Below are 22,177 nucleotides of genomic sequence, written 5' to 3'. Positions count from 1 at the left end.
AAGTAACATTACTCAATGTTTATAGACCACCTGGCTCGGATAAATCATTAACAAAAAAAATATTTGAACTGATTGCCACCGAAACCACAGGTACGCTAATCGCAGCCGGGGATTTTAATATTCAGATGGGAGCCCAGGATTCCTCAAACCCACGAAAAATAATCAACCAGGAGTCACTGTATGTTAAAAAATTGGTTAAAGAAATGGAGATGTTTGACGTATGGAGAGACATTAACCCAACAGCGAAACAATTTAGTTACTTCTCTCACCCACATGGGGTACACAGTAGACTTGATTACTTTTTCATGTTTAACACAGAAAGACATAGGATTATAGATTGTAAGATAGGAGTAAAAGACATCTCTGACCATGCAGGAATATACCTGAAGCTCCACCTGGATGTTCAACGGAAAAACACAATTTGGAGATTAAATACGAGCCTCCTAAATAACACCCAATTCCAGGAATACAATATAAAGGAAATAAAAGAATACTTGGAACTTAACAACACCGAAGATATAACACCTGATATACTATGGGACGCGGCGAAAGCAGTGATGAGAGGGAAACTAATAATGTGGTCGGCTAGTCACAAAAAACTGCAGCAAAAACGTGTCAATGATTTAACTAGTGGTTTGGAAAAATTAGAGAAACAACACATGGACTCAAATGACCCCCAACTATTGGAACAAATACGTACAACAAAACTAGAGCTAAACAAAATACTTGATAAACAAGTGGAAATAAAACTCAAATATATTAAACAGAAATATTATGAAAACGGCCCCAGAGCGAAAAAAGTGTTGGCATGGAAATTACGCAAACAACAAAATGAAAGGTCAATCTTCAAAATTAAGGACCCTGTCACCAACAAATTGAGCCACAATACGGAAGAAATACAGAAATCATTTGAAAAATATTATAAAAGGTTATACTCTCAACCAATAGCAGCAGAACCCCCCCTGGTACAGAATTTCCTGGAATCCTTGGATTTACCAACAATAAACGAAACACAAAATAAATTGTTAATCACAGACATCACAACATTGGAAATTGACTATGCTATATCCAGATTGAAAACTAACAAAATGTCAGGGGGTGATGGCTTCCCGGCCGAATGGTATAAGGTATTTAAAGGTTCAATAACATCCACACTCAAGAGTTGTTTTAACCATGTACTTAAAGGGGGAGAAACACCTGTATCATGGAGACAGGCTATAATCTCAGTGATACCAAAAACGGGCAAAGACAAAACAGAATGTAGCTCCTACAGGCCTATTTCGGTACTCAATATAGACTATAGACTATTTGCTTCGATAATGGCAAGAAGACTAGAAGACATACTTCCAGATATAATAGACACAGATCAATGTGGTTTCATAAAACACAGACAGACACAAGATAATGTCAGACGTGCACTATTCCTGATAGACAGTATGAGTAGGAACAACGCTACATCACTGGCAATTAGTCTGGACGCCGAGAAAGCATTCGATGCTTGCCGCTGGGAGTTCTTATACATGGTACTGCAACGCCTTGGATTTAAAGAACAGGTTATAAAATGTCTCAGATCCTTGTACCACCAACCGACTGCCCGAATCAAAATAAATGGCAGCCTGTCAAACACAATCAACTTGGAACGCGGTTGCCGTCAAGGCTGTAACTTAAGCCCCGCCCTCTTTGCATTATTCATAGAAGCACTCGCTCAAACAATAAGGGAAGATGACTCTATATTAGGGATTTCAATGAAAGGTTCAGCCTCGGAGCATAAGATTAGTTTATATGCCGATGACGTACTGGTGACACTTTCTGACCCAGAGACCAGTCTACCAAAGCTCATGACCTGTCTGGAAATATATGGTACATACTCTGGATACAAACTGAACATAGACAAAACCCAAGTCCTTTCATTTAACTACTCACCACATGAGAATATACGAAATAGATACAACTTTAAATGGAACGCAAAAACTATTAGATATCTGGGTATCAATATACCAAAAGACCTGACAAATATCTACAGTGAAAATTATGACCCCATTACAAAAGAAATACTATCAGACTTAGACAGATGGGCCCCCCTGGTGTTTGGTATGCATGATAGAATAGAAGCCGTAAAAATGAACATCCTGCCGAGATTACTATTCCTCTTTCAATCCTTACCGGTAGAAATACCAAAAAAACAATTTGACAACTGGAATAGAGCCATCTCCAGGTTTATCTGGAGAAGTAAGAAACCCAGAGTACGTTTCAAAACATTACAGTTGCCTAAAGATGAGGGAGGTATGTCTCTCCCGTGTCTAGAAGACTACTATAAGGCGGCACAAATAAGATACTTAGTTTGTTGGTGTAATCCGGAATATGATGCGAAATGGAAGGTAATTGAAATAAATCAATTGGATGTCCCCCTCCAGGCAGTATTGGGTGATAGGACTCTCATGAGGAAACACTCAGGAGAATTAAGTAAATGGACGAAAGTCCCCCTGAACATCTGGTTTAAGGAATGCAAAGCCCAAAAGATAGATAAAGAAATACAGAGATTGAAATGGATAGCATATGATACCGATTTCCCACCAGCCCAGATGGACGCTAGATTCGAACGATGGACTTGGGAGGGTATAACAATATACTGTCTGATTTCATCCAATACAGGCCTGGAAAGCTTCCAATATCTGAAGGACAAACATGACCTGGAAAAACAGGATTTTTATAGGTACTTACAGTTAAGGCACCATTTTGATAAAAACATAAAAATAGACAAACCTGGATCAGATCTGATTTACATCTTTACAGAAGCTTATAAAGGGGAAACCACAAAAAAACTGATATCAAAACTATATTCGAATATATTCTCTGCTAAAAATCATTCCACATCATATGTCAAACTTAAATGGGAGAAGGAGGCAAATATAACCATCACAGAAGAAGAATGGCTGAATATATGTAATATGATATCCACAACCACTAGCTCTGGCCTATGGAGAGAATTCTCATGGAAAAACATGATTAGGTTCTTCATTACACCAAAAATAAAAAGCCTACAGGGTGGGACACCGGAAGCAGGGAACTGTTGGAGGAAATGTAATAATGCAATGGCTGACCACTTCCACGTATTTTGGGACTGCCCAAGAATACAACAATTTTGGCTAGAAATAGTATCAGACATTAATGCAATAATGGGCTTTGAGATTGAATTTGAATTTACATATGTCTATCTGTGTAACATACCAGAGGACCTTAATACCCCAGACAAATACCTTCTTAAAATACTGCTAGTGGCAGCAAAAAAGGCAATAACCAAAAAGTGGCTAGATAAAAGCCCCCCTAAAAAGAGAGAGTGGACAGCCATTGTACAAAACATATACGAGATGGAGGAACTCACTTTCGCCGTTAGGATAAGCACAGAAAAGTTTTACAAATACTGGATGAAATGGATATTATACATGGGAATAGATATTTTGTAAAGGTCTTTTGTATGAAAGAATAAGAGGTGAACACCGTCATGTATTTATTTATTTTATTCTTATTTTTCTCTGTCAACGATGTCATAAATGTACCTGTTGAACTCATATTTTTGCCTTGCCTTTGGTTTGCCCTATTTTTTGTTTCATATTTTATTTTATTTTATCTTTTATATAATTTATTTACTTTATTCATTGTCTTAATCTACCGATGTATGATTACCATGAAACCTGTACCTGGAAACGAACAAACTAAGACACTCTGAAACTACCCGAAGAACTGGAACTGGAACTGGAACTGTAAAGACCCGTTACATTGTGAAAGTCAATGACAAGAAATGTAACAAAAAGACGTGTAACAATTACGATATGTACTGTGATGCCCAATGTGACCCATCTGCTTAATGAAAAATAAGAATAAAAACAAAGTTTAAAAAAAAAAAAAAGAATGTCACCAGATGGGCATATCCCCTTGTATGAGACATACTGTAGGGTTCTGTTTTAATGTCACATGTTGTTGACCCTTTTGGAATACAAAGCTGGCTTGTAAAACGTAATGAGAATGGTATGTTCTCCCCAGGTTGGCAGAGGGAGAGTAGCGGCCAGGATTACAGCTTAGGCAATTGGCACTGGGTGAAAATGGGTTACACAAATTGTGGAAAACAAGAACGAGTGCAGAAAGCTCTCGTTCTTTAACATCTACAGACTAGAGTAATACAGTTTGTGTGCGGCAGCCGCTCTGCATCACGTTGCAGTGTTCAGACTCAGAGTATGAGTTTTATTCCGTTCAGACTATGGGTCTTATAGGTAAATCTCCCATTGGCTTAGAGCAGGGGAGGCCACACTTCTTTGACTTGAGAGCTACTGTACTTTCAAAATGACCAGCCCAACAAGATCTACCCACCATTGCTGAAAATAGTAGGCTGCCGCTTTAGAATAGTGGTGCTGACATTACATAAGACAAATGCACTTGGAATGGGAAATAGAGGGGGAGAAATGGAATAGGTAGGGTTTCTTTATTTATTTCATAATGCTACCGACGTTTGTGCACAGCAACACTCTTGAAAACAAAATATTGCATTGTGGATTTGAGCTGACAGGCACTTTTTGATGTCAATCAATCAAGTCACCTTTAATTCAAGTGGCAGATGCCACAAATATATATATATGTATATATATTTTATACATTTAACCCATTCTGACCGGGCACCCATTTTGGTGTCAGCATCATGTTATGCTTTAGCTATTTAAAAATAGCAGATCTACAAGCTCATATCGCGCCACCGAGTGGCGCGATACGAGCTTGTAGGTCTGCTATTTTTGAAAAATCGAAGAGCGACTGACATTTTTAGAATCTGATCTCAGGTCAGAATGGGTTCATCAGACCAGTGTGTGTCCGGCGGAAACCTCGTATGAATCTGATCTCAGGTCAGAATGGGTTAAATTAAATACTCTTTAGGGGCATGTCATGTGATCTACCTGCACAGCCTTTGTGATGTACTGGTAGATCTACCTTTTGGGCACCGCTGGCTTAGAGGCAGTCTAGAGACGAGGCAGCCAATTAGAGGCAGTCTAGAGACGAGGCAGACAATCATGAAAAAGTGTCTATTTCGGTCGCTACTAGACAGTGGCGTGCACAGATAGACACTATCTGCCCTTTTGGCAATTTTGCTCTTTTTTTTTTTTTTTTTAATTTGTAGTGTGTGGACCATGGTGACATTGATCAAATCTTGATAAAAAACGCTTCTACTATATTATTTAGGCCCCCACAATATAAAGCTATATGTTTCTATGTCAGTGCACTGGTTCTTCGATAAATAAATAAAATAGCATATCTACAAGCTCATAGCGCGCCACCGAGTGGCGCGCTATGAGCTTGTAGATCTGCTATTTTTCAATAGCTTAAGCACCAAAATGCGCTGCACAAGGTGCCCTTTTTTTCACTTGAGCACCTGCCCCTCTAAATGTCTGTGCACGCCACTGCTACTAGAGGTAGTAGTGAATGTAGGGCAGGCAAAAAAAGAATGAATGATGGATGTGCCGATGAGACATTTTGGCCAATATCCAATATAATTAATTGCTGTTTTGGACGATAACCGATATTACCAATGTCGATATGATCTCATTCTGTATTGAAATATTATAATAATTTTGTCCATTCTGAGAAATACATAGTAACAGGGTGTCTGCACTGCAGGCTTAGGCAAGTCAGATTTAACTTAAATACCTTTATAGTTAATATTAATATTGTGAGCTTGCAGATCTGTTCAAGCTGTTACTTTGTGCTTGTTCATCTGTAAAAGCAGACCGATTAATCAAACTGATTAATAAATCGGTCCAATTGATGAATCGAACCGATGCCGATTAATCTAAAAACTACAAAAATCAGCCGATACCTATGTGTTTGCCGATTAATCTCCCATCACTAGAGTGAATGAATGAATGAATGAATGAATGAACAGTAAAACATGAATATCAAATCACACCCGCGTGAAGTGAGTGGTGCAACTCCGTGTGGGGGTCCTGGGGGGTGTGGGGGGGGGGGGCGGAAGTTCCAGACCCACAGGGTGCCAGCCGTTTCCGGCGAGCCGCACCGCTTCCGAAACGGTTGAGAAATGACAAAGTTACAGTGTGGGGGTCCCTCTGCTCTGTATCTTCTAATGTACGGTCACTGTACTGTACTGGCACACCCGAAAGCACCATATATACAACAGTTAATATGTGCGTGTGTGTTTGTGTTAGGTTGCGCACAGGTGGTGACCCACCCACACACGCATAGCTCCGTAAGGGAGTGGTTGCACCACTCAAAAAGTGACCCCATAGCACAGATTATAATGGCTTCAGCATGATGACATACACTAGAAACCAGTTTAAAAAGCAGGTGGCTTGCACACATCCAGTTCCTTGCTGGTGGCTGGACAAAAGGTAGATACATGTAATACAGAGTGAGTATAGTCCGCACACTCTTTGCTCCAACAGTGTTTATTTTATTTGACGTGAACGGACTTCATCAGGTGATGTCAGGTGATGATGATCAAACTTAAAAAGGTTATCTTTGAAAAACAAAGAAGGGTCCCGCACACTGTCAGAAACTTGCCAGGAATGTTGCTCTTTATTGGGTCAACGTTTCGGTCGATTAGACCTTCATCAGGACAGACAATGCAGGGCACAATAACCACCAAACATTGATAGACAACACCCCCTGTGAGGTCATGGAGATGCAGGTCATTGGCTGCACAGATAACCAGAACCCATAAGACACTCCCCTCAAAACCATAATTAGACCCACTCTAAATAAAGAAAAGGTGTATGCAATCACATAAAAACAAATTACAACAATTAAATCAGGGTCAGGGCATCACTTAAGAACAAGGGATCATATGACAGTGTGATGGTGATCACCTGATGAAGGCCGTTCACGGCCCGAAACGTCGTGTCCTGATTTAAATGGTGTTTTAACAACATAAACACTGTTGGAGCAAAGACTGTGTAGCGGGACTACTCCTTCTCTGTATAACAATAGAAGCCCCCCACAGACCCACAGTGATGGCAGAAGTTACTCTAGAAGCATGCAATAAACTGACAATAACAAATAGTCTGGTTGCCCTGTGTGGCCAACCACACAAATGAATAGACAATAGAAAGGATTCAGCAGATAGTAATGCACAGGGATTAGGACATGAGTACGAGTACCAGACTCCAGGTATACTACACTGCAAGTGGCATCAAAGTGTGAGACAATTGGCCCAGGCCGTAGCGTAACGGTCTGGGCACCGGACTGGTGATCCAGTCGCGGTGTGCCGCGGGTTCGACTCCCGGACCCGACACGGCCTTTACCGCATGTCATCCCCCCATCTCTCTCCCGTTTCCTGTCAGCCTACTTTCTATCCCTTAAAAAATCAATAAAGGCGTAAACCGCAAAAAAATATCTTAAAAAAAAAAAAAAAGTGTGAGACAATTTCATAAGCCTGCGCCATATGGACAGTTGGACACAAGCATCGGTCATTTGTGGAACAGTGGAACAACTACATAACAAAGCAGTCAGTGGCCATAGTCATCATCAGTGCCCATACCTGAGGCAGGGTTGGCGAAAGGGCCTTTCTGTGTGGAGTTTGCATGTTCTGCCCGTGTCCCCATAGGGTACTGGGTAGGTACCCTGACAAAAAAACATGCAGTAATCCTGGTCTCTAAACTACCTCCCCCTGGGCATATGTGTTCCTTCCACGCTCTACGTCCAGCCGGGGAAACTCCCCCCTGTCAGGTGAAAAGAAGCAGCTTGGACTCCTCATAGCATAGACACACACGGTCTCTCTCACACCATTTTTATTTCTCACAATCACAACCTGTGGTCGCAACAAGACTTGCTATGATGGAATGGAAAGGTTGGGCCAGAACTTAGCAGCCAAGAGAATGAGCCTATAGCAGGACACTGCCAAAGATACCAATGAGCTGCCAGCCAGCAAACCTAGTGCCTTGGGAACCAACACACGGGCACTGGTGACAAGGACGTCCCGTGTTAACATAATGTGGATGTACTCAAGAAAGACACAGGAGCGCAAAGCACCAACAAACTGGCCAGATCATGTATGGAGAACTGGGATGACTGGTAGCGACGATGGAGAGCTCGTCTGAGGGCGACCTAGAGATATTCTGACTATCAATCGATTCATCATCATTCCTGACTACTGGTTCGTCCATATTCCCGATTGTATAAAACACCCGGCCAATACCCCATATCAATCATCCCTATTCCAGACTAGATAAATCACCCATCATCACCCCATTATATTCCAGATTAGATAAATCACCCATCACCCCTATCGGTTAAAACAGCTCCTTAACCTCTTGAACACAATCTCCAAAGAAATATCAGATGTACGAGCTTGTAGGTCGGCTATTTTTTGACGAGGGGAGTACAGTTGCAAGTCAGTTTCACTCAGAATAGAGGGCACCCATTTTGGTGTCAGCATCATGTTATACTTTAGCTATTTAAAAATAGCAGATCTACAAGCTCATATCGCGCCACCGAGTGGCGCGATACGAGCTTGTATGTCTGCTATTTTTGAAAAATCGAAGAGCGACATTTCTAGAATCTGATCTCAGGTCAGAATGGGTTCATCAGACCAGTGTGTGTCCGGCGGAAACCTCGTGTGAATCTGATCTCAGGTCAGAATGGGTTAAGTGGTTAAATGCAGACCTAAAGTAGTTCAAGGTGCCAAAGATTCTATAGTCAAGAACTAGATCTAATCTCATGTCTCAAAGTCTATTCCAAATGTTATGGAGCTCAATTCAAATCACGTGTTGTAATTGAAATGCTGTCATGAGCATGCCAGAAGAGCTGTGAGCTCGCCAATAAAAATCGCATACGTCACGTGTAGGGCCTATAGAGCGTTGCAGTCCCGCCCCCCCCGAGAGAGACCCGGAAAAGAAATCCCTGTTAATTTTCCTCAGACTTTTCAGAAAGTATTTATTTAAAGACGTTTACGCCGCGGACAAAGCCAACTCGTCGTGACAAAATAATCATGACAACAAACAAAGGATTTCGGGCCAAACAAAGAATTAGAAAGTAGAAAGAAACGGCACACTTTTTGTTGTTTTTCTTCTTTATAATGACTTTGTTTGGTCCAAAATATTGTGTGTGTTGTGATGACTTGTCACGACAAGAGTTGGCTTCGTACTTTAAATAAATACGTTTTGAAATGTCTATGGGAAAAATGCATTGGGATTCATTTCCTGGGCCTGGCTTCATCATGAAAGGGGGCAGGACTGCGACGCTAGTCTATAGCATTCCAGAAATTACTTTCACCATGAGAAAGTTCTGAGATTAATCATTCATTAGCCAATCAATACATCCCATTTGCTGTGTGCTCATCTATTCAAATGTGTGTGCTCTCCCATCAGCTGAGGTAGATACTGTAGGTCACATGACTCTGTGGTTAATGGTTAATTGCTATATCATGCCCGTGCCATGGTACGGTACACACTCGCTCTGCTAAAGAGATAATGCATTTCCCATTTACCTCATCTCATCTCCTGGCCTGTCACAATTATCACATAATCGCCTAATTGCAATCATTTGAGATAATTGCAATTATTTGAGATAATCACAATTATTTTTGCAAAATCATAAATAGTTTTTTTCAAACATTTAAAAATAAATAGCAGAAAGAGCACATCTACAAGCTATTAGATCAACTAATTTTGGGGGGAAGAAAATCAAAGATATATATATTTAAGTGCAATTTGTGATTACAAAGCCTAAAAGGCAAACAGAAATACAAATTGTAACGTTCCCAATGTTCAATGCAAAAAAACACAATGAAATCGTTAATTGCAATTATGTGTGTGACAATTAACCGTCAACTTAAAATTGTAATCGTGACAGCCCTATACGTGCGCACGAACACGCACATACATCCAATTGCCAAACAGCATAAATGTACCATTCCCAAATCATCCCACCACAGCTGGAATAGAACTAAGGTCAAGGTATAAGGTCTCCGCTAAGCTGCCAACTGTATTGGCTCTAAGGGCGTGGGGGGGGGCTTATAAATACACAGAAAAAGCTTCAGGTCTACAGGTGAATTCTTCCATACCTAATGACTTTGGACATTGAAGTCATTGTCACAAGGCAAGGCAGCGGGGGAGCGGGTTGGGGCTGGAAATGTGAATGTGCGTGCGTGCATGTGTATGAGCGATTGAACGCACGTACACATGCATGTACAGTACGCTCCAAACAAAATGATAAAACCAGTCAAACCTGAATGGCGAGGACTCGAGGAGTCGAGATTCCACCCTTGCTCTCTATTCCATAAGGTGTGTGTGCGGCTGTGCGCGCGCGCACGCGTGTGTGCGCGCGTGCGTTCGTGACATGGTTTTGTGTCTGTGTGTGCACGTGCGCAGGTGTGTGTAGAAAGGAGTGTCATGTTACAATCCAGTCAGTAAGTAAGTTAGTAAGCTAATCGTCCTATAGAGACTGTAGGCTCCAACACAGAGAATGAAAAAATACGGGCTTAGAAGCAATGCAGCTGTAGCTAATAAAATCAATAACGGCGTGTTATTTAGGTGTGACCAGAGCCATGGGTGTAGGTGCCACTGGTCACAGTGCTTTGACAATCCCACACTTTAATCTAACACACCCATTAATAATCTTAATAACCGATTCGTATTTGTTTTATAATCACAGTGACATTTCTAAAACGTGCTGCGTGATGACCTAGGTACTCTCATGAATCTTGATTTCATTCACCCGTGTGATACCCAATTTTAAACTTAATCAGCACATAATGTATCTGAATGAAAACATTTTAGGTTAGAAATAAGCAACTTGGTAACAAACGTGCTTCACATTGGCCTCTCTCTGGCTCTCTCCACCTTGTATTGGCCAGCACGCATGCAGGCTACACAAACAATAACACTGCGCACCACGTGAGTGAGGTTCTACCATGCCATAGCCTGGAGCGATGAAACATTTCTATTGGTTTCAGACTGAACCTTCAAAAGAAAATGACCGAAAATGACATTTCAGTGTCTTGCTCAGGCATTGGTTGAAAATAGGAGGGCTTTAAGGCAGAAATGCAGAAACCTTTTACCCTATATACACAGACGACTAACACACACACACACACACACACACACACACACACACACACACACACACACACACACACACACACACACACACACACACACACACACACACACACACACACACAGTCCATGAACACATGAAGCCAATATTTCACGAAACCTCAAAGAGCTTTCACCTTTGTGCAACACATATAGTTAAATTACAACCTAAAGGTTTTATGAGCCCATAAAATGTGACATGGTGTGTTTTGTACACTGTGTGTAGCGTAGTGCTTCCTATGCATCCCATGTCCGTTTATAATGCATTATAAACATACTTCTAATCTGCATAACACTATCATCATCATCATCATCATTTTTCAGCCGCGGTCGATATCATGGATTTCACAATGCCACGCCACTGACGCCAGGCTTTCTGGTCCTTCATTGCCATCCCCAGTTCCTGAGAACTCATATAGTTAATATTAATACTTACAATATACAATATACAACAATCATAACACATGAGTCGTTTTATAATGACAAATAGACAATGAGATGCATTGGAATTGTGACCGTTCCATTTGTACAGAGTGAAATGACCAGTTGCAGATGTAACCGTGCACTCACTGACCCCTCTTATCCGTATCTCTACATCTCAACTGTGACACCGATTGTAGCTCCTAAAGCTGCATCAGCCGAGGAGGTGGTGCCTCCACCCCCACCACGCTCCTCTGGGTGGGTGGTGCTTCCACCCCCACCCACCCACCCACCCACCACGCTCCTCTGGGTGTGTCTGAGAATCGCGTCTGTCTCTCTCCCTCACCTTGTAAACAAAACACCTGTGAGTATTTGTTCCCCCAGGGCTCAGAGCCAGCAAGCCTCCATTGAAAAATCCACCCACCCACACACACACACAGGGTCGCACACGCACACACACACACACACACACACACACACACACACACACACACACACACAATTGTAGACTTGTAGATTTCCTTTTTTTTCCAGAGAGTTCCAGTTCCCAGGTGACGTGATTGTTATTATGCTGTAGTAATTATGTTGTCAAACATAATTACAGTCAGAATTCCCTGCGTGCATGACATGTAATTGGCTAATGAAAGTGACAGCGACTCTGAATAGATGTTTGGATAAATGTGACGAAGGAAAGAAGGGATCTCCCCCTGTTTCTAGAAATATCTGTCTAGGAATTCTCTCTCTGTTTTCACAACACACCAGTCTTCCTGCTTCAATACAAGCAGCAGTGGTGGAAAGTAACTAAGTACATTTACTTAATTACTGTATACTTTAGTTTTTTTTTCAACCAAGATTTTAGCTATTTTTGAATTTTGACAGGGGGGCGGGGGCATGACGCCACCTAGCGTCAACGTACGTATATACGGACTTGGGGGAAAAAATAGGTATTTTTTTTAAGTATTATTACTTTACTTGAGTATTTCCAATTTTCAATACTTTTACTTCTACTCCACTACATCTCAGAGGAAAATATTGTACTTGTACTGCAGTTAGTTACTTTGTAGATTTTGATTATTATTACAAAACATACATTAACCACTTCATATACATTTCGAACTTGTAGATCTGCAATTTTCAAAAGATTTTCAAAGCTTGAAAAGGGACATTCCGCACAATGACTAGTGACTACTTTATACTTTTGGTACTTTAAGTACATTTACGATGCCAATACTTTTGTACTTTCACTCATTTTGAATTCCGGACTTCTAATTGTAAAAGAGTATTTCTACAGTGCAGTATTGATAGTTTTGATTGACTTTTACCCATTCCAATTTACATATATTTTTGTGGGTCCTTGACGTGAAAATATTTGAGAACCACTGACATAGAAACATGGGGTTTTTCAGAAAACTGTCAGGATTTAGAAGGCATTTGTAGAATCGTCCTCAGGTCTAAATGGGTTTTAACCCATTCTGACCGTGCACCCATTTTGGTGTTAGCATCATGTTATGCTTTATCTATTGAAAAATAGCAGATCTACAAGCTCATATCGCGCCACCGAGTGGCGCGATATGAGCTTGTAGGTCTGCTATTTTTGAAAAATCGAAGATACTTTTAGAATCTGATCTCAGGTCAGAATGGGTTAATAATGAAACTGTCAGGATGTAAGACTTTTCATCATGTCTTCCTGCTCCAACACAAGCTGTCATATCCCCACGAGGGGACACTCCTCCCTACCTCCTTTCATCCAAAGCAACCAATAACGAGGACTCTCAAAGCGCCTGCTGGGGGAAAACATTGAAAAGCAAAAGGCCCCGCCCACCTACTAGAGACTAGAGATTATTGCAAACACACAGGAGAAGAATAGACATAAATGGAGTTCAGATATAAGACAGGGAAAACTGTCTACATTGAAGACATTTGCAGTTCAATGTTTTACATTCTCAGTCAGTTAACATTGTGGATTTCACTGTGTATTCTAACTGGACCTCACGTTCCTCTCTCCCTCCAGTGTTGATTTTGTCGACTAAGCGAAGGCAAAAAACCCAAGCTATGATGACTATATTGACAATTTCAACTAAAACGTAGTGGAGAAGAGATCCAGTAGAAGTCATTTTATGGTTGTGGCAGTTGCCTTTTTTATTTAATAAAGTCTTTCCTCCTCATTTTAACCTTGAGTGCCCGGATCGTTTATTTTTTATTTTTTCATTTTATGGTTGGTTGCACGCGGGTGTTGCACTCTGAAAATAGCAGATCTACAAGCTCACAATGCGCATTGTGAGCTTGTAGATCGGCTATTTTCAGAGCGCAGCCACGTTTAAAGTCAGGCATTATGACTCCATCAATTAAAGGCCTGCCAAAAAAATATGTTTTTGTCAACCAAATCAACTGTAGATTCAGCCTAGACTAAAATCTTATGATTTATTGAACACTAAAACATCTCTGATGACTAAAATATGACTGAAACTAAATGAAATTGTATTCAAAAGACTATGACTAAACTCAATCACAAATGTCTGTCAAAATCAACACGGCCTCTCTCTCTCTCTATCTCTCTCTCTCGTCCCTCTCTTCCCCCCTCTATCAGTCTCTCTCCTCCCCAGGTGGAGGGGGGGGGGGAGTGTTACCTTAGCGACTAAACCTGTGACCCAGAGAGATGAGTGATAATTGAGGGCCTTGGCTGTTTCCACGGCAGCAAAGGCAAACAATGCAAGCTAATCTATTGCCCTGGTGATGAACTCTGACCCAGAGAGTGGCTAATGGGGTTGTAAATGAGGCAAAGTGACCTGTTATGAAAAGCATTATGACGTTTGACAGTAGTAGTAACACAACCTCCTTTATTCCTCCTGTACACCGTCCACCACCCTTTTCCTCTCACTGCCCTGTCATTACCGCGACCATGGAAATGGTAGTGGGTTCGGGTAAGGACGCGCTGTGATTGGCCAATAGCCACTTTAAGTGGGAGTCGGGGCAAACGCTTACGCGAGAGCTTGAGACGGCGTCCCCCTAAAACTGTACTTTATCCCGTAGTAGGAGGAGGGCGTGACCATTTACGCAAACCCCGCCACCACCATTTGCATGCTCGCGTCATTACCTCTCCCCCTCATCCCATCTCTCCAACCCTCTGTGTGCTTCCTTCTTTTCCTTGACTCCACTCTTGTTCTATTTCGCCTCTCTGCTCTAACTATATTCTGTCCCTCCTCGCTCCCAGCCTCCACGCGCACGCACACACACACACACACACCCGCGTGCACACACACACACACACACACACACACACACACACACACACACACACACACACACACACAGTCTGAAAGACAATCGTGTCATTGAGGAGAGAATGAGCTTGGTGCTGCTGATGAAAGTGAACATTCCAGTGACCTTGCCTGCCAGGCTCAACCCCAGCTGTCCTCTGACACAGAGGTTCCCAACCACTGGTACTAGTACCACTGGTGGTACTTGAGCCCCCCCCTGGTGGTACACAGAGGAGTGAGTTGCCCAAAAAAGGAGAAAAAAAGACAAAATGGAATGAAATATTTATATTACTACAGGTAGTTCTTCTGAACAAGCAATTGGTTGAAATAGGCTATATCCAGCCATGCTGAAATGAGCATGACAGCACACCTACCGTAGCCATCAATATAATGTTTGAGAACGGATTAATCACATTAGAAATATCAGCAGTTTTGTCAGAGCAGCAGCATAATTGGCTTAGGAATGGAACAAAAAGGGCAGGTATATGCTTCTGGATTTTAACATAATATGGTGGTACTTGGAGAGCCAAATATATTCTGAGGTGGTACTTCAGTATAAAAAGTTTGGGAACCACTGCTCTGACACACATCTCTTCTCTGCAAATCCTAAGTTTCTATTTATTTACACAAATCAGTGTTCCTGATCTGTACTGTCTCTGTTGTCCATGCATATACTATTACAGTTACTGTCCTAATGTGTAATTCATGAATACAAATATCACATTCTCATACTAGTAAACTACTGGATAGTATATACCGGTCGTAAAGACTATGCATTCATTACTGCTGCCCTGTTGTATTCATTTACATTTATATTGCATATGAAGTCCCCCCAGCCAGCCCACCCCCCCTTCATTATGAAAGAGAAGGCCCCATTATGAAGGAGAAAGAATGTTGATATAGATTGCTGAACAGCCTATTCCCAGTTCCCACATCCTGTCCCAGAGTAGATAGATAGGCTGATAGCAGGCAAAGAAGTCCTTCAGAACAAAGTTACTCGAGTCCCAGGCAAACAAATGTACACCTGAGAATGACACAGCAAGCTGATTAGAAGGATAAGAAGTGCAGGCTCTGCCCGTTACACACCATCCACACTGCCAGCGATGCGAGCGAGCGAACGATGAAATTAGAATACAACAACATATTTATCCCAAATCTTTCAGCCCTGTTACTGACAAGACAACCATGACTAGTTCAGCTTCTAAGATACCATAGAGTGAATGACTATGAGTAAATAATATTTAGTTGTTTATGAATTAAAATCGATTGAAAATGAGTAGAATTGCTTTTAACGACTTAAGCCATAATAAAACTGACGTTTTGAACACACACACTCACACTCACACTCACACTCACACTCACACTCACACTCACACTCACACTCACACTCACACACACAGTAATAGTAGAAGTGACAATGTAATTTAAGGGTTTCGTCCGTGGATGAAACAATTCTTAGTGGTGGCCTGAGCCCAAAATGTTTACGAACCACTTCCACGTCCTAGAGGCCTGTTTCCAAAAAGAAATAAGAAAACACATGTAACAGGTTTTGGGGTCATATCCATTACATTATTGCGTAGCTATGTATGCTCTCATACTGCTGTGCAGTGGCTGTTCTTGGGTGACATGTGGGAGACCGATTAGGGAAATCCTTATAGGTCCCACGTCCTGTCTATGTGACCAGTCAAATATTGTTCCCGAGAGAACAATTTGCTATTTTTCCACATGTGTGACAGACCAGAAAACACTGAAGGACAAGACTAAAAGTCCCACTAGTGTTACACACTGGCATTCCGAAGCCTGCTATTCCGACGGCCGACGCATCGCCATTCCGACTCGCCACATTACTAGCCCTGTCCCTAGCCCTAAAGCCCAAACCACACCAATGGGTCGCCATGCAACTCTTTACTACCAAACGGTTGCAAGTAGTTGCATGGCGACCCATAGGTGTGGTTTGGGCCATTGAATTGAACAAGTTGAATCACTTGGGTCGACGTGCAACAGGATCACACCGCTGGGACGAGCACTAAAAGCGTCTTGTCCCGTCTCGACCCTCTGCTGTGGTTTGGGCTGAACCACCGAAGCCACGTAATCAGAATGGCGGTGCGTCAGAATGTCCCCTCCTACTAGCAGGCCCTAGACTAGAGGCTATGGTTCACCTTAGTGACAGTATAGTGCGAGAGAAAAGGTCATGGGGGTGTCATTCAAATTGTTGGGGTTCATCTTCTGGGGAGAATTGAGGTGCACGGCAAATTCCATGGCAATCCAGCCAGTACTTTTCAAGTTTGGGACCAAAAGTGTGCGGTCGACGACTACCATTGCCATGCCATCTAAAAATGACAAAGAATTGAAAGTGTCTTTTCATGTAAAAATTCTACTAACTAGAGATAGCCTGTCCCTCATATCCTCTCTCACACATCTCTCACTATACTTCTGTTATAAGTAGTAACACCGTGTTGGCTATAGAGTCTGCACTCTCGCATCGCATGAGCTGAATACTTTGACAGAAACTATTCTAATAAAATTAGAAGAAGTTCACACCTAACTCCTTCTGAAGCTCTTTCACCTGGTATATATTAGGCCTCATCTAATTGCCAAACGTGCCTTTAAAATCTCAGATTGATGCCTGTTAACTATGCCCAGATAGAAAAAAAAATCACATTGGCATTCTTGATTAGTGTATTTTCATTTAAAGTGTTAAAAGAGTCATACTAGAAAAGTGGGACCATTATTTGGGACGAAAGTGTTGGACAGACTGACAATTTGGTCAAACCAACGGTTTCTGAGAGCCGAAAAAAATGCCATGCATGTGTCTGTCAGTTCCCTGTGTCTTCAAACTCACCGAATCTCTGTGAGTTCGGGAGGGGTGTGGGGCACCGGCTTCCCTGACTAACCAACCCAACCCGTCAGCTTCACGGATTGTCTGTGTAACTTTTGTACCACTTTTTGGCCAAACTTGTGACGTGTCAGAAAATGTGAGATAAGCAGATACTCCGGCATGCCAGGCAACATGTGCAATGACTACATCGGGTAATATTGCACAAATGGGTGGGCATGGACACGTGTGCCCGACTTGCATCGTTCCCGCCCGGCTTGCATGGCATTTGAGTAGACGGGCACCGGTCTAGCATAATAAATGATAACCAGGTAAATGGCCTTGTGGTTAAGAGTGTCCACCCGAAAACTGCGAGGTCGGGGTTCAATCCAAGGACTACCTTTCCTGCGTACAGGGACAATTACTGCAACAGACTTAAACCTGGTGGAGGGATTAGAGTGGCTCAGAGGCTTGGCTGCTGCTGCATACTATCTCTTCCGAGGTATTTTCACCATAATGTTTGTGATATGTCAACAACTGCCTAGAAGAATAATTAAAAGAAAAGTTGACTCAACTTAATTCCCCCGCCCACATTGCTTTCTATGAAGTTCCCTTGGAAAATGTGTGTTGGACACAATGGACAGACTTGTTAATACCGCTGGCCAGAAGCAGAGCTGGTGACTGGTACCGGACTGGTACCGGACTGGTACCGGACTACAGGGCAATGCAAAAGCAGTAAGCACTTTCAAATATCACACCCATGTGAAGTGAGGGGTGCAATATATTAGTCTAACTCATGTTGATTAGGTGATGTAATGGTGATGTAAAACAGACAGTGCAAACACAAACATTGACAAATAGACAATATGACGTAAATGGCACATTATGACGTACTTTTTCCCTTCATTGTCAATGGCGTTTACAAAACAAACATTGAACTAAAGACACACATTAAACCTGTGTATAGGAGGGGATAGCGCCCCTCAAAAACAGTGAGAAGTGTGTGAGTCTATAAGCGTGAGTCTGTCTACGACTAGAGTGTTGCTTTTATGGTGTTTAAGTTGTGGATAATTTTGTATTATTAAAACTACTCAAATTACAATATCCTATAGGCCTATACATCTCACAGGTTGTCCTGTACTACTTGGTGGTGCTCTGCTGTTCAAAGGTCCGATTTTACTGATACGTCTTATCAGCTAATCTACAAAGGGGAACATACATGTAAGCTCCTGCATCATTCTGAAAGCACAGATAGAACAACTAAAATATACTCATAACAGTGACCCACTTGAAGTGAGTATCCCTATTCTGGGGGGTGAAGGTGAACATTTGCCAAAAATAGCTGATCGATCTAAAAACCTTACAACGCGCTGTGAGCTTGTAGATTTAGAGAGCCAACTCACGGCCACTTTAGAGAAAGAAAAAAGAAAACAACAACAGTTACAGGTAACCTATTGACAAAATAGATAGGCCTAAGGGGGACAAAATAAACCCATGCGTCGGGTCTAGCCTGCAAGCCTACATACGTCTTCCCACAACTTCAACAACAAACAAACAATGGACTTCCCTGCTTTCCTCACTGTTTGTCCCTTTATCTCCTCTTTATTCAGACAAGACAGACCGGTTTCTCTCCCTTTTCTTTTCTCACCCACCCACACCCACGCACACGCCGGAATCATTCACTAAAACATCACTGACCCCAAATCCCATGTTGTTTTGCGCTGCGCCTGTCACCTTGATCTCATGTATCAACAGCAACCTCCCATAATCCCTATTCCTCCACCTGAGTATGCAGGTGACGACACAGTCAGTCCATGTAGCCTAATATCAGTCCCAAGTTCCCTCCCTGATAATCTATTCTGAAGCCAGATTGTTTAGGCATCAAGAAGAGAGAAACACCCAACTACAGCTGGGATAGTGACGCACTGACAGACAGACCCACACAGGGCTTCCTGGCTGTGTCTGTGTGTGTGTCTCAAACAAACTAAACTAATTTACAGAACATGGCTAGAGATTTCGCTCTATAGCAAAATGTGCTACATACAGTAAGAGATAGCCTATAGTGATACTGTGATAGTAATTAGGGATGCACCGAAAGGGAAATTCTTGGCCGAAACCGAAAACCGAATATCCGAATATGATTAATATTATACATCTTTTTTTTCCCTACCATTGCTGTCATGGCCGTACCTTAAAGCTACCTGATTTATGGCAAAATTTAACTTAAATAATAATCACTATTATGGGTCCATAAAACATTTATTCCACCCTTTTAAATGCATTTATTGCATACACTATTCGGTGATATATTTTCTGCCTATTCGGGCCGAAACCGAATTGGCCGAAAATGCATTTTTAGCCATTTTCTGCCGAACATTTTCTGCGGCCGAATATTCGGTGCATCACTAGTTAAAATAGTATGTTTATACAGACAGTACAGAATAAATAATCTCTCAATCACCGGGTAATGACTGTGACACAGTCCTGTATCTGAAAGGTCAGAAATGCAGTCCTTGCAACCACAATGTTTCCAGCCAGACAGGTCTAGTCCAGAATGTCACTTAAGCACTATATACTTTGTTGTAGCCTACGACAAATATAGCAAAAATAGTTGACCTACAAACTTGTAGATGTTTGGAAAATTTGAAAGATTTAGAAAGCTTTAGCCTATAATGCCATGTTGAAAGTGGTTATCACTTAACATACCTACACCCGCACAGTATCATTGGTATGAAGTGTAACTGAATATCGCTGTTTTAGTATCCCCACTTAACCCATTAACCTGAGTTTGATTCTACAAATGTTATGTTATGGTTATGGCAAAAATTAACTTAAATAATAATAAAACATTCATTCAGCTCTTTTGAATGCATTAATTGCATACACTATTCAGTGAGATATTTTCTGCCTATTTGGGCCGAAACCGAATAGGCCGAAAATGCATTTTTTTGCCATTTTCTGCCGAATATTTTCTGCGGACGAATATTCGGTGCATCACTAATAGTAATCTAGGATTACAAGTAGCCTAAACCGAGAACCTATCGTCAGTCTACTCTAAACAGTATAACATTTTATGAATGAGTATGCAGGTGACGACACAGTCAGTCCATGTAGCCTAATATCAGTCCCGATAAGTTCCCTCCCTGATAATCTATTCTGAAGCCAGATTGTTTAGGCATCAAGAAGAGGGAGAGAAACAAAACACCCAACTACAGCTGGGATAGTGACGCACTGACAGACAGACCCACAGGCTGTGTCTGTGTGTGTGTCTCAAACAAACTAAACAAATTTACAGAACATGGCTAGAGATTTCGCTCTATAGCAAATGTTTGCTCCGAATACATTTGCATGGAATGGAAATATTGCGGGAAAAATATTCACGCACACATTCACCTGTAAAGATTTAGCACATGTTAGAATATTCTATACAGATCTAGTGATCCAAATCCAATACATAGTAGCCTAGTAGGCCTGCATGTACACAAGTGTGTACCTCTGTTATGACAATGCTTATGAATATATAGCCTAGATGACATGACGTGAGAAATGAGAATCTTGCTGTGACTGCTGTCAGTTCCTCATCCTTTTTACAGGCCAGCAAAGCACACACATAGCCTACCAAAAAGAGCATAAAGAAATAAATAACAGTTCCGCTTGACAGAAGCACTTTCGTATCACTTTCGCATCCTTGATTTAGACAGTAGCCAGCTGTTTGCCTGTTTACCAATCTTTGAGAATTTAGAATTAACTGGGTGTCATTTATGGCAGCTGTGCACTGTGCAGGTGCCTGGCATCGGCTAAACTAAAGGCGACGCGCTTGGATTTAGACTGGTGGGGAAAAAAAGAAGTAAAAGAAGAAAAAAATCACGTTCTCTCTGTCCAGAGACTCCAGACTCTGTACCTGTTCTTCCTCGGCGCTGCTGCTGCTGCAGTCTCTCTGGAGCTCGCCGATGTAGTACTGCTCCATCCACCGCCGCGCGTTCTCCGAGTGCCGGTGCGGCGGACCCTCCATCTCCCCGGCCACGTCCCTGCCGGAGCGCCGCAGGATCAGCGCCTCTCCGCCCGGGTGCATGCGGAGGAAGCCGGTCACGTCGTACACCCTGGTCCCCAGCAGCACCCAGCAGGAGTCCTTGGTGCTGTGGCGAGCCACCTCCTTCTCCGAGAAGAACCGCGGAGACGTCGACGGAGACATCGTCGATCTGCTCGTGTTGGAGATGTGTGTGCACTGTCCACCTGCCTTGTCCTGAACCGAACCGAACACAGAACAGAACCGAACTGTCTGGACTCTGGAGGAGTGCGTAAAGAACTCCGCGGAAGAGGCGCCGACTCGCCGAGTGCGAACTGTTGTGCACTCACTGTAATAAAACTTCTGCTGTGGTTCACTCACTTACTATGACTGCTGCGCCTGAGGACCCAACCATATAAGCTCATTAGCATATGAGTTACATATTCATTAGCCTACAACAAGTGCCGGAGAGAGAGAGCTCATTATGAAACACCTGTATTCACTTTGGAGAGATATTTATTTTTGAAGCCTGCATGCAGACGCGGCAGGGAAGAAGAAAAAGAAGAGTTTGTTCAGGTAGGCTAGTTAT

The 22,177-nt window shown here is 42.2% G+C and overlaps 1 protein-coding gene across 1 annotated transcript in view; it reads right to left on the bottom strand.

Annotated features, from left to right (window-relative positions):
* fa2h (fatty acid 2-hydroxylase) overlaps nucleotides 1-21,893 on the bottom strand; it is a 43,073-nt gene extending 21,180 nt beyond the window's left edge. The window contains exon 1 of the mRNA XM_083763265.1: nucleotides 21,484-21,893. Within this exon, the coding sequence (XP_083619391.1) occupies nucleotides 21,484-21,774 (291 nt within the window). The 5' untranslated portion in view covers nucleotides 21,775-21,893. The remainder of the gene's footprint in view (nucleotides 1-21,483) is intronic.
* Nucleotides 21,894-22,177: the final 284 nt, after the last annotated feature.

This window comes from Protomyctophum parallelum (assembly GCF_964188405.1).
Source record: "Protomyctophum parallelum genome assembly, chromosome: 4".
Taxonomy (NCBI): domain Eukaryota; kingdom Metazoa; phylum Chordata; class Actinopteri; order Myctophiformes; family Myctophidae; genus Protomyctophum; species Protomyctophum parallelum.
The sequence above is the reverse complement of the archived record's forward strand: the minus strand, read 5'-3'. Positions and strand labels throughout refer to the sequence as shown.